We start from the raw sequence: 13,337 nt of genomic DNA on the forward strand, positions 1-13,337 counted from the left end.
CTGATCTCCTTGTATCCTTATGTGAAATAGAGATCTCACACCTCCAATTGGTAGAGGTCCATTATGATCCCCGCATTGATCGTAAATCCGGTAGAAGGTGCGAGCGTTAGACACTATTTTTTAATTCATCGAGTTCGTCTCTAGGATTCGGTAAATCCAAACACGGTCGATTAGGGATTAGCAACGGCTCCTCCAAAACCCTCACTTTAGACCCAAATCTAGTTCATCCTCACATAGATAGGCGAAGCAGCGGTGCGGTCTGATGATGAGGCGGCATAACACGCAAAATAGTGGTCAAGGAGAGTGGATTTGTTTTTTTATTTGGCATAAGTGGTGGTTTGCTTCGAGATTCGTATTTCCGAAGGTGGTCCAACGTCCTGCCATGTGCGATCTGGGTTGCATAAGATTTTCTCCCCCTTGGACTGCTACTGGTTGTATATCTAAACCATGGCGAAACTTTTAAAATCGTTCTATGGGAGGGAAAATAGAGAAATAATACTCCCTCTCTCTCATGGGGAGCGGCAGCTCTATGGTGTTTGTTCGGTTACTTGGGTGGCAGACCGGTCGGCTGATCTGGGACACGACCTTGGGGCCGGTGTGGTAGATAGAGCGGGTGGCTCTTTGTAGCGTGGTGGCTGCTTGTGTGGAGCGAAGCCGTCGACTATTTTGGGGCGCGACCTCGAGGTCGGCGTATGGAGGTTGGTGGATCCGGTGGAGGCATGGGGTAGAGGTTTGCGAGCTAGGTCCGGGCGAAAGCCTTGTATTTGGTGGTGGTAGCCGAAGCCAATGGCGCTGGCACCCTTGTGCGGCATTCCCTTCTTGGCGACGTTGTTGAGGTGAAGCTTTCATCCCTCCTCTGATTAACTTCGGAGGAAACCGTGGATCTTTGTGATCAGACAATGACATCATTTTAGTATCTTTTTTTTTCACTTTAGGACTTCGTCTTTGAAGTTGCGCTTTGACCGGAGCGACACATGAAAGTTGGTGCTGGTGGTGAATGGCGGCAAGGAGCTCTGCATTGGCTAGGCAAGGGCGCGGCCTTGGGTTAGCGTGGTTTCTCGGGTGTCATGCTTGGTCACTTGGGTGACAAACCCGTCGACCAGTCGGCATTAGGGTCGATGTGTGTGGGTTGTTTAGTTTGAAGCCTGAGCTCCGATTTCTTTGCTACATGATGCTGGTTGTTTGGGCGGCAGAGTAGCCGGCTCGTCATGTGCGTGGCCTCGGGGCTGGCGTGGGTGCTAGAGCAGCGGCACCATTGTGGTAAGGTGTCGTCTCTAGCCACTTGGGGGCAAAGCTGGCGGCTCGGCAGGTGCATGGTGTCATGTGTACCGCTGCTGTAACGGTTTTCGCTAATTAACCCAGTAACTATCTTCTTAATCAATATAGAACATGCAGAGCTTTTGGCTCATGCTAAGTGTGTCGGTTGCGCACTTGAAAATCTTGTATACATGTTTTTCATTACAGGAAAATGCTTGCTTGAGTGTTATTAGGTTGTGCTGCGATACGCTGTTTATTAGCCATGTTTTTGTTGCGATCTGAAGATAAATCAACGACTAAAATGAGCTGACATTCAGCTTGAAAAAAATAGAGAATAGTGGTGCACCATATATGCAAGTTGTGTTACTACATTTGTTAAACTTCCGTGGGATTCCTCAAAGCAAGCATATTGACGCCCAAGAGCTCGTAAAAACTCACAAAAAGAAAGACCGCAAGAATCCAAATTTGCTGAGTAGTGAGACCGGATGCAGAACAGGGCAATCCATCTAAATGAATTACACACTAGCATGGTGATTGTAAGTTGCAGTCCATACAGATATTGAAGCTCAAGGAGCTTGTAAAAACTCACAAAAAGAAGAGCCCGCAAGAATCCAAATTTGTAGAGCAGAGAGGTGGGATGCAGAACAGGGCCATCCATCTAAATGGATTACACACTAGTATGGTAATTGTAATTTGTAAACACTAGAAAACAGGTGACTGGAAAGCTCAGCTTTACTGTCCTACTCCAGTTTAAGCTTGACAATAACTATATACATGCTTGCTTCTGTCAATTGGCAGAAGCAAGTTTAATACAATGCCCCCACTTACAGCCAATACTCCTTCCAAATTATACCTCTCCTTTTAAGTTCCATGTTATCAACGCAAACGATGGGTAGATGGTCCAACAGTCCCAAGAATGCCGGGGCACCAAAATTATGGCCATGATAAAATATACTCATACTCTACCTATCCAGCTTTAAGTTATCGCAGAGGTGGCCAAGTTCAGGTCTAGCTTCCATCCATGATGCAAATGTTACTGGATGCAAGGATGTACAATAAAGGTAGGACCTAAATGTGATGAGAAAGAAGTAACGCCTGCAATTGCATTAATTTTGAGTAAGATAAATATTTAAATCAACATTTGAAAAAACATGTAGCTAAAACATATTAAATTTAACAATGCATGTCTAGGATGATGTCAAAGTCAAATAAAATCCTTACCATCTCAGAACTGCTACTACTGCAAGTTATTTTAATACTTCGCGTAATATTCTTTTTGACTGTGCAACGCTTACTAAGCTAATAGAAAGGTAGATGCCCTAGATCAGCATCCAAAAGTAACCAGTCATTCTTGAATATCATGAAATAATATTCCTATATAAATAACCTATTTGCATGGACTACGCAGTAGAAGCACAGACAAAACTTCCATCTCCCTGCTGTACCCAGGCTGCATATAGAACTTAAGTAACATCATTGGTTTATTTCCCATGGTTGATACAACTTAAGTACAGAAACATCATTGATTTATTTCCCATGGTTGATAGAACATAAGTAACATCAATGATTTATTTCCCATGGTTATTAGAACTTAAGTAACATCATTGATTTATTTCCTATGGTTTAATTCAAATGATTGCCATGTTTCCTTCAAACTGTAAAACCAAATTCTCACTACAATATGTGGCGATAAAAGATATACATGTGAAACAATACTTTATTTTTATAAACTTCAGTGATGATGTTTACTGTCAGAGCCTCCTCTACATTTTGCCGATAAAACATAAAGTCCAGTGATGCAACATAAGTTAGTATGATTTTTTTAAATCAGATCAAACAAAATGCATGCACTTTATGTTTAATATTTTATATCAAGTATGACCAAATAAAGATGTTATGAATAAAAGAGTGCCATGTAGCAGAAAAGCACTTGAGCTAAATCAAATCAGACACACCTCAAAGCTTTAGTACCCATATCCATGAGATATGACCGTGCCTCGTCATCATCATCATCATGCGAACAATCTCTCAGTGCCTTCCTGTATTGCAAAATATCCTCCCGCAAATCCCCAGCACCGACACACCTTAATAGGAGAAATCAGTTAGGAAAAATGCAGAAACAGTCATAACATGGACCGCATAAACTACAAACTTAACTTAGATCTTCCTAAGTACTTGTAAGCATTTTTAAAGATCATATTGAACTAGCTCAAGTAAAGGTTACATATCACACTTCAATACCTGTCAATAACTTTGTCAACCTCTTCTTTGCTCTTCGGACCATGTATCAGTGCTCTAGTAAGGTTTAGTATGTCACGATAGTCACCCTGCCTGAGGGCTATGTCAGTGAAGGTTTTGACAGATACACTTTTTGTAAGAGAACTTGATACAAAGTGTGTTTCTGCTGTTTGTTCCATCACAAACTTTGCATCTGCACCAAGTCTCAGGCACGTAATAGCCATTGCATAAGCAACGCCACCATATCCCGTGTGTGAAATAAAGAGATAGTACCTAGAAGATCTGTAAAAAAGCAATAGTGATCTTATGTCCAGTTATTGAGCAACAGAGGTCATCAAATTATATGAATTTTTGGATTAGGGTGCATACTCATTGATTGATGATTGTACTGAATCCACATCAGCAGCTAATGCTTCTCTTTCCCTGGTGAGAGGTATTCTTTTGTAGTCAATGCAATACCCCTGATCCCTCAATGTGCTGTACACTTCTGCTGGTGTCATCACGTCCTCCAGACCTATATGTTCCCAATAACCTAATACACTACATTGATTTGTGGCCGCATTAAATTCTTCTTGATGCAGAAGCAGCCGACCATCTAGTTGTTTAACTTCAGAAAGTATATCCTCCTTCAGCCTTGCCTCTATGTTCTCTACCTGCATATGATATAATTTAAGGATTGCCATAAAGCAAATACTCCTAGAAGAGTATCAGAGGATTTACTCACCATTGGGCCACTTATACCAACATGCTTCAGTGTATCAACAGGTTGATCTAGTTCTCTCAAAACAAAAGGTGTCCCCTTTATGTAAACTACAACTTCCTCCCTAAGATCTGTGACAACCACCTTTTGAGCAATGCTTGTTCCAGTTGTATCTTTAGAGCTCAAATATGACAGAACTTCCCTAGCTCCATCAACAGTTGGTGTTGCCATGCTATACACAGGATACCCATCCACCTGAAGTTGACATGATTTTTTTTTTGTAAGTAGCCCTATATTTCTAAAATGGAGCTAGCTTTCTCGAGAAAAGAACTACTCCCTCTGTTTCTAAATATAAGATGTTTTGGTAAGCAAAATTTACTTGCCAAAACATCTTATATTTAGGAATGGCGGGAGTAGCACACAACAGTTTAACAGGCGATGAAATTTTCATGTGTCATGCACCCTCAATAAACAAGGTGAGTGCTTAAACCGAAGATTCAGGATGTAGGTCCAACGTTAGTCCAGCTTGGAATGCAGATACCAGATTATCATCGCTCTTCACCAACAGACTAAGCTGATGTAACAGCCAGCATTTTATGAGTATTACAAGAAAATCTTACAGTTCCAGTAGAATTAGGCTAGCAGCGGCACCACTGATTATCATTTCAAATATGATGATTTCAACAAAAGCATGATGGCTGTTAGCAGAAGTGCAGAGCAACTATAGGAGAAAAGAATGTACAATAGGCTCCGGCAAAATAAAAGGGATATTAAAAAATGTGACAGGAGAAAACAATAATCCTCAATGTGGTCATGTTGCCAGTTTTGAGTTATTGACGCTAAATCAAGGAATCCAGTGTTTTGTCCCTATATGTACAAAATCAGGGCCCATGATATGAAAATCCAGTTATCACGCCAACCGATATTAGTGTTAGCTGCCAACACTAGAACAGATAGACGGAAAAATATTGTTTTTGTTTGAAAGTTTTCTGTTCCTAATACAACACTGCACATGGTGTGAGCTAGTCTGATATTTTTTCTTACAGTACAAGCCTGGAAACCTTAAACCAAAAGTTTAGCTACTTTGAAAGGTCAGAATGTTTGAATAACATAGAAGGTTTAACTGGCAGAAATAAACAGGAATATCAATAATGATAAAACAACAGTATATACATCCAGAGAAAAGATGGAGTTCACATTGGTTAGTTACACAACCAAGTACCTTGATAACATGTGGTGTACCACGGAAGTTCATGCTGCTTGACCGTCTCTGTCCAGGAAAGAAATACATTTTGAGTATGGATCCCTTCCCCAGAACAGAGCCACTACGGGCTTTGACAATGGCTTCCATCGTTACGTCACCTTGAGGAGGTTGACATGTTGCTTTAGGCTCATCCTGCAAATGGCAAATGATTCTTAGTAGAACATGTACTCAAAGGTGCCCAAATGAAGCCTCAGAAGAAAAGAGAAAGATATTTACAGGCACAGTGAAGAAACGACCAGGTCGTAGCCTTATGCTCCATTTCATGGTTTGGATCTCTGGCCGCTGTTGCAGCCAATTTTTAAATGATATCTTTGTTTCTCCTTGCCCACAGAAACCATCAAACGCTTCACTACCGAGGTATGCCGAGAACGCAATTAATTTAAGGTATCTCTCCAAATATTCAGCACCACGATTTAATGCGACTCTCCTAACTCTTGGCTCCATATTTTGTTGATTAATTACTTTTGTGTACTGCAAAACAGCTTGGCGAATGTTCTGCAAAGCTGAACACTTGTCAATAACAGTATCTAAAATCTGCCTACACTCAATTCCGTTGTCAAATAGTCTTGTAATCTTTCGCAATAGAAGGATGTCATTAATGTCAAATCTAGACTGCAGCTCTGTCAAAGTATGAGGTTTCCATGCGTCTGAATTCAAGTGACCATTGTGGTCTATTGTTTCTTCTCCACTTGAATAACCGGGATCAGTTGCATTTTCGTGATTATTTTTGCTAGCCGGCATTCCAATAGGCCGGCCATGATCAATTCGGAGTCTGAGCAGGCAAGCAATCACAGTACCAGTAGTTGTTCTGCCCCTGCCCATCTATAGGACCACAAAGTTAAAATGTAAGTATGTCTCTAGTATAAATGAAGAGTCCATACTTATCTCAAATAACAAGTGTATAATTCTTTCACAGTAAATACATGAGTTATAATACCTGGCAATTGAATACAAGGGCAGCATCCTTGCAAGCAGCTGCGACATTCATGGCTACTGTGTCAAAATCTGAACTTTTTGGGGCTTTACCATCAGTAATGGGCACTCGTGCATATTTGATTGGAAGGCCTTCAGAGTCCAACAGTTTGTATACCTCCAGTGGAGTCAGAACAGCTTCATTATTGACATTTTCCCATGCATCAAAGATCTCACCATTGTCAGTTTCATGAATAACCATTATGGCCCCATCATACCGATCTGCTTCCCGTAAAATATCCTCCTTCAAACGGGCTTCCATGCGCTCGACTCTATCACGGCCAATCCCCTGGTATCAGCGCATTTTAATGAATTAGACCACTAAGTTCCTCACAGAAATTACAGGATAACGTATCACAAATCACATTCAATGACAGTGTTGCAATATATGAATAATTAATTTAGGTCTGATTAGAATGCTGAGGTATAGTCTGAATCTTGAGGGGCGATTCCTATAAAAGGCTATGCAACTTACGGGAGATAGTCGCCCTAATGTGAACAAAGGCCCACAAGCCACAACAAGTAGTAGTAGTATTTGCCATGTTTAGACATAATAATTGACAATTTCTTCGAATGGTCTGAATAAATGAGCAGAATTGTTTCTAGAGAAACAGAATCAGAAAAAGGCCTTAGGGCATCACCTTCAAGATCAGTACTTGTCCTAAAAGACATGCAGCAATGGAGATAAATAGGTTGTGCATGCAAATTAATCACATTAAGTGCTAGAAGTTTTGTGGTCCGTGCATGTTACAAACTTACAATATCAACGAGAAAAATATGTGGTCATGTTGGAGAAGCAGCAATGCAAACTGAACATAAATTGTCATATAAACTTTTCAATATCCTGTTAACACTACAAATCATACTACCCTTGTCATAAATCCAGAATGGTAACTGGAGATGGCACATACCGTGTACTCAAGCATATTCTTGTACGGTCTTTCTACTTCTCGTAGCACAAAAGGCTTTCCATGTATATAAATAACGGGCTCTTCTCTCATATTATGCCAGAGTATTGGTCGCTTTCCCTTGCTTGTACTAACACGCTGAATAACAGCCCGAATGCCATCGACAGTAGGATTTGCAACACCATACACAGAAAATCCAGGAATTTCCCGAAAATTAGGTGCACCCTCAACTCTTTCAGGCAAATTAAGATTGTGACACCCTGGACAGTGATCACTTTTCAAAACAGTTTGACGTCCAAGAACTTCTCCATTCCTCATGGCAGCAACAACATCCATTTCATGTGGGCGTCCATCAGCAGATTCAATAATTTTTGGAAGAGCGGGTTTTGAACTTGAATAACCAAGAGCACCCATTGGATCTCTCCTCAGCAGCCTGAATACATTGAAATGTCAAATGATGTAACAAGAGCCGATAAATAGAAAATTAAAATTTATTGCTGGTAATATTATACATAGATAGATGCTTTTTATGGTATTCTCGAGTCTCGACTGTCTCAAAAAGCATCCTTACTAATGCTTTAAATAGTGAGAACTGAGAAGTAAAGTCCATGGATTGTTCACATAGCGGATAGTTTATCATGGAAATATAGCGGGCGCAACATGCTTACGCTTGCAAGGTGTCTGATTCTATGCCAACATTAGTAATGAGACATGTGAAACGAACATGAAAATTGCATTCTGCTAGGTTTATTCAATGGATGCTCGTATATAATTCTGAAATGACTTTAAACTAAAGTGCAAAGATGTGACAAGCTGCTACAGACCCCAGTTTATTATCACTGAGTTAGGGATGATCTCTCAAGTAAAGTAACAATGGATCATATCGATATATGATTATTAGTTACGGCCAAAAGCCTGAACCTGACCAGTTTAGGTTTTCGCCTCGGAACCAACAGCTTTATTCAAGTCCAAAATCAGCAAACTTCATCTTTTGTAGACTACGATAAGTGGAATATAACCAGCACATAATATGGCACCCATTATGCACGAAGTTGCAGATAGGTGCTGGGCTGGGGTAGGTTATCTATATGGAAACTGGAGACCCCGATTCCCGTAAACCAGACAACTACTTTAACTTACTTCCAAACCCTGATAAGGAATTAACTACTTCAATGTAATCCAAACTTCAAATAAAAGCATATGGATTAAGGAACCACAAATTAGAGCTGTCATTCTCTCCCATGTATTGGTCTCATGAATAGTTCCTTTATCCAATGCAGTGACCTACTGAGCTGCAAAATCCACATCGTGGTTGTGGAATGCTGGTCTCCCATGCGGATAACATATCTTTAGTTAGATGCTTTTTCGTCCAACAATCTCGCTACAGTTTATGCCTTTAGTTAGATCAACATGGTGTTTGGCAAACGTTAGAGAATGTTTAAGACATCATATGACTTGATCGGAACATGTCAGAAGCTACAAGAATGAGTGGGAAGGTGGGAGAAGAATAAAAATCATAAAGCCGTGAAATATCAGAACAGTGTACAAGATTCTAACATTTTCGCTTGAACCTATTAATTTCATAAAGCAGGTTACCAGATATAGAAATATAATTCAACAAGCTAATTATTAAAATGCAGTGCTGCATAAAATTCATTAAATAATGACATTGACTGAGGGAAAAGTAAAGGATGGAACCAGCGCATGCAAGAGATGATTTTTTTATTAAGGGTGATGAACTGTCAGTGTTAATTATTATAGAAACAAAATAAGTTGATGAAAAAATGCATATAAACAGAAACAGGGAACAGCAATCCAGGATGAACCAGATTTAAGGAAGAAACCAGCTGGTTCTCAGCTCCCAGCCTAAGCTCCTTGATTTTTCAAAGAGCTGTTATTTTTCCCTCCTCATTGACACCGCACTGACACATGATTAACAATATGATAGGACCGACATAGTTTCTACATGACTCAACACTCAAGCATCACTTTCTCATAGATGGACATGGAGACTTCCTAGTATAAGTGTCAGTGAGTGTGGCCTAGCAATTCAAGTAAACTATAAAAGAAAACTAAAAGGAAATACTTAAGGCACTATGAGGGAAAGCAAGAAGATAGCACATAGCAGTTCTTGTAATATCCCCACATGCAACCAAATTCAATAAAGTGAAACACAACAAGCGTAAAAATCTATAACTTGTCTCTCTCTCAAAGGAAACAAAGTTTGAGCTATATACACTCTTAGAAGCTATGCACTGTTGGCATGTGTATGGCAAGGTGCCATGGCTCACCTTCGAAGAATGCTGTACAGTTCAGGTCTTTCTCTCATCCAATCAGAAAAACTAACTTCTGAAGATGTTGCCTGGTGAGCAGAGCTCACAGAATGTACATACACAGCAAAACATATGAGGAAGTAATAGCGTTCCAAGTACTCCACAAAGAAGGAAAGTGATGCTTCCCGTTTCATCTCATCAGGTTGACGAAGAGTGCTACTGCGGTAGGTCGCAATAGCTTCTCTCAGGTTCTGTTCACAATGACAGCAAGCTTAAGCATGAAATAAATTGATAAAGTTGTTTGAATTGTATTAACATCAGGACATAAAATGGCATACCTGCATAGAATCACATTTATCAATAACTTTGTCCACTTGCCTTTTACCTTCAACACCACCCTGCATAAATGTCAAAAACAAAGTTACTACAAAGAGAAACTACGGAAAAGAGAAAACAGTTGAACATTTTCAGGTTATTGCCTCCAGAACACGGACTAAGCTCCTAATTACAGCATATTCTCCCCTGAGAATTGCTTCTTCTGAGCTAGGACTGTAGTCATCTACATCATTTCCAGCATAGAAGACCTTCCCAATTGAACTCGACCTTGGGATACCTGCAGCAGAAATCACCCCGCATGTCAAATATATGAAAATCCAATTATCAGCATAAATTATAAGCACATAAACAATCATATACTAAGACATGGTACACATCAAGCAGACTTTCAATTGCCATCAGTCTATAAATACTAAATAATCTCTTGAAAGAACGAAAACATGTTGGTGCTCACCTGAAGCTCCTATCCGATTTAGGTAAACCAAGGTAGATATGACCATACCAGTAGTAGTCCGTCCCCTCCCCATTTGACAATTAAACACAATTTCAGTCTCCATATCAACTTGAGAGATTCGATGTACCTGTTACGCACATCCAAGGAAATTTAATGCTCTTTCAGAAAAAAATTGTTTGCAAGAAGCTGATTGTCTGCAGGTAATACAACGCCTGCTAAATGTGTTTGCTACCAACTATGGCTGAAGAGTTCAAAGTTAAAGCATAGAGAAATAGCATATAAAACTAACCAGGTTGTCAAAATCTCCTTCTTTCGGAGCTTTTTCATCAGTAATAGGAACACGCTCGTAATCAACAAGGTATCCTTGATGTTGTAACTCCTCATAGACCTGCAGATGAACATAGTTTTATCAAAAATACGAAAGAGAAATAAGAGATATGTTCTGAATCATAAAGCATGGAGTTACCTCAAGTGGAGTTTTAACTGTATCAGAGATCACTGACTCCCATTGGTCCACCATCTGACCATTCGGTAGCTCATCAGTAACTAGGATCTTATTCCCATATCTGGTTCACAAGACAGTCCATTATAAAAACATGCTTTAAGTAATTTGAACAGAAAAGTAGTTTATCTTGCTAGTATGTACCTTGAAGCTTCCTGAAGAATATCTTCTTTCAAGCGAAACTCCATTTGCTCCACTCTCTCTCGGTTGATTCCCTATATTAGCAGAAATTCAGGATTGATAGTAGTACAAAGGGAAAAAATAAAATGGAACCTATAATAGTTGTACAAGACCTCATGTTTTAATATTCTATGGGATGGCTCAAATATATAGCCTACATGTGATCAAAATTACCCAAATTAACAGGAAACCGTGTGAGGCTAGTCAGCATCTGTGATTGCACCAAAATGTTATATTCTCTTAAAACAATATTAGCCTTGATATAAGGGCATTTGTGTCATAATATCCACCGGAAGTTCAATAGGACAAGTATTTATGGTCTAAGACCTTAATGGGATTCCAACTTATAACCAATAAACTTAGCCAAAACCATACATTGTCAGAAAATTCAAGAAAAAAAAAATCTAATTCAGGCAACGAAGCAAACCGTATATTCAAGGTTCGAGAAGGGCCTTTCGACATCTCTCAGAACGAATGGGCGGCCGTTGATATAGATAACCTGTTCAGCATTAGTGGAAAAGCATGCATTATTAAATGCGTTAGCATGAAAAAAAAGTAACACACAAGATAGAGCATACATGATATACCCTGTTCAAAAGACACTTGATGCGAAATTCAAGCAAAATGCTGCTAAAATCACTACAAAAATTTGAAAAATACATATTGTTTAGGCATGTGTAAATAAACTAAAAAAATAAATCAAAGAGCTCTCTGGAAAAGAGAGAAAGAGATCATATGATGAACATACATATAAGAAGAAAAAGGTAGAGAATATTTTTCATGCATAGAGATATTAGATAACATGTGTAGTGTTTTGTTTCCTGAGCGAAACTGTAGAGGAGCCCCCCATAACATGTTTAATGTTTATGGAAAAACCTCTTCCCTACCGCTATCTATTTATTGGCACCAATTTAGTGTTTTCAAAGTTGGTAGGCTTTGCATTTCTTGGTAGTTAGTTTTCTTACTGGTTCCTCCCGAAGACTATGCCATAGAACTCGGGTCTGCTTTCCCTTCTTTTGCTCTCCAATATGATTTAGCACATTGACGATTCCTTTCATCGTGGGCATCGCAACACCATGAACACGCAGAGACCCTGCCTGAAGAACAAACGGTGATAATGAGTAACTTGATAATGATGCATATTTAGAATCCTTGGCTAAATGAATCAAAATACGCCTTATATTTCAGGAAGGGGGGAGCACAGCTTGGTAAGGACCAAACAGGCATGCATTATATCGGTGAGATTACTGGGATGAAACGGATGCAATGTGGTACTACTTCTGTTTATTGTTGCGAATGTGATTTACAGAGGCGCAGCAGTAGAAGCAAATAACAATGCACAGCCTACATACATACATGCATTATGATGAGGCGGAAGCGGGAGAAACAGAGAGCTAATAAATAGAGCAGGGCAGGGCCGATTACTGCAGGAAACATGTGCAACACGTAACGAAACGAAACAATTCTGTTTGGTGGGGGGCTGAGAAAACAGAGGCAAGCGAATTCCTTCCCAAATTCGGCAGGCGAAGGGGAGGTTGCGGGGCGAGGAGGGTGCGTGAATCGGCGAGGAGGGTAAGGCTGGCGAGAGTAGCAGGGAGACGCGCGGCGCGAGCAGGGCGCACCTGTCTGTAATTGGGCGCGCCGTCGATGTGCGGGGTGAGTCGCTTGTTCTGGCATCCGGGGAAGTGGTCGCTCTTGAGGATGGTCTTCTTCCCGAGCACGGAGCCGCCCCTGCTGCTGATGACCTGCTCCCCCGCGGCCTCCATCTCGCTCGCCTCCATCCCGAACAACCCTCCTCCCGCGGAGCACCGCCTTGCGAGGCGCCGGAGAAGCGGCCCGGCGCGTGCGGCTCTGAGACGCGGCGGGGAGACGGGGCGAGAGGGAGGAGGGATGGCGCGGCGCCGGAGTGGGACGGAGGGAAGGCAAGGGCGGGGGCAGGGAGCCAGTAGGCAAGGGCGGGGCAGGGAAGACGATGAAGAAGAAGAAGAGGATGCGATTTGCGATAGGAGAGCCGAGACCGAGCGGAAGCGAAAGGAGGTGAGGTCAGGTCGGTCCGACCTTATAGCCAGCCAGCAGGCCACGCTACACGCCTATCTTCCAACTCGACTCGTCTCGTCTCGGCGTCTCCGAATCGAAATCGCAGTTATCTCTTTGCCAGATCGCCGATTGCTTCGATCAGTTTTTCAAACGAAACAACGAGGTCGCCATTGCTGCACACGCGATCCGCGTTTTTCTTTTCCCTTCACCACGGGC

The 13,337-nt window shown here is 41.1% G+C and overlaps 1 protein-coding gene across 2 annotated transcripts; it reads right to left on the reverse strand.

Annotated features, from left to right (window-relative positions):
- Positions 1-1,726: 1,726 nt before the first annotated feature.
- On the reverse strand, positions 1,727-12,898 carry LOC124702767 (paladin-like). 2 transcript variants are annotated; one of them, XM_047234927.1, is made up of 19 exons: positions 12,707-12,898; positions 12,050-12,181; positions 11,512-11,583; positions 11,049-11,119; positions 10,869-10,968; positions 10,692-10,790; positions 10,403-10,529; positions 10,092-10,225; positions 9,951-10,010; positions 9,631-9,863; positions 7,343-7,772; positions 6,397-6,720; positions 5,676-6,281; positions 5,418-5,591; positions 4,220-4,450; positions 3,865-4,148; positions 3,499-3,777; positions 3,213-3,341; positions 1,727-2,352 (listed from the first exon to the last, which is right to left on the reverse strand). In XM_047234927.1, the coding sequence occupies exons 1-19, from the start codon at positions 12,863-12,865 to the stop codon at positions 2,220-2,222; spliced, it is 3,777 nt and encodes a 1,258-aa protein (XP_047090883.1). In that variant the 5' UTR covers positions 12,866-12,898; the 3' UTR covers positions 1,727-2,219. The 2 variants fall into 2 exon arrangements, with proteins under 2 accessions (XP_047090883.1, XP_047090884.1); XM_047234928.1 differs by lacking the exon at positions 12,707-12,898 and adding an exon at positions 11,672-11,723 and having other exon boundaries at positions 12,050-12,128.
- Between the last annotated feature and the right edge of the window lie 439 nt (positions 12,899-13,337).

This window comes from Lolium rigidum, chromosome 3, assembly GCF_022539505.1.
Source record: "Lolium rigidum isolate FL_2022 chromosome 3, APGP_CSIRO_Lrig_0.1, whole genome shotgun sequence".
Lineage (NCBI taxonomy): Eukaryota > Viridiplantae > Streptophyta > Magnoliopsida > Poales > Poaceae > Lolium > Lolium rigidum.

Excerpts from the sequence above, each read along its gene's own strand:
- LOC124702767 (XM_047234927.1), bottom strand. The coding sequence starts at position 12,865 with ATGGAGGCGAGCGAGATGGAGGCCGCGGGGGAGCAGGTCATCAGCAGC. Across the intron at positions 10,226-10,402 it reads AAATCGGATAGGAGCTTCAG|GTATCCCAAGGTCGAGTTCA; the intron begins GTGAGCACCAAC and ends TTTCTGCTGCAG. Across the intron at positions 6,282-6,396 it reads CCCTTGTATTCAATTGCCAG|ATGGGCAGGGGCAGAACAAC; the intron begins GTATTATAACTC and ends GTGGTCCTATAG.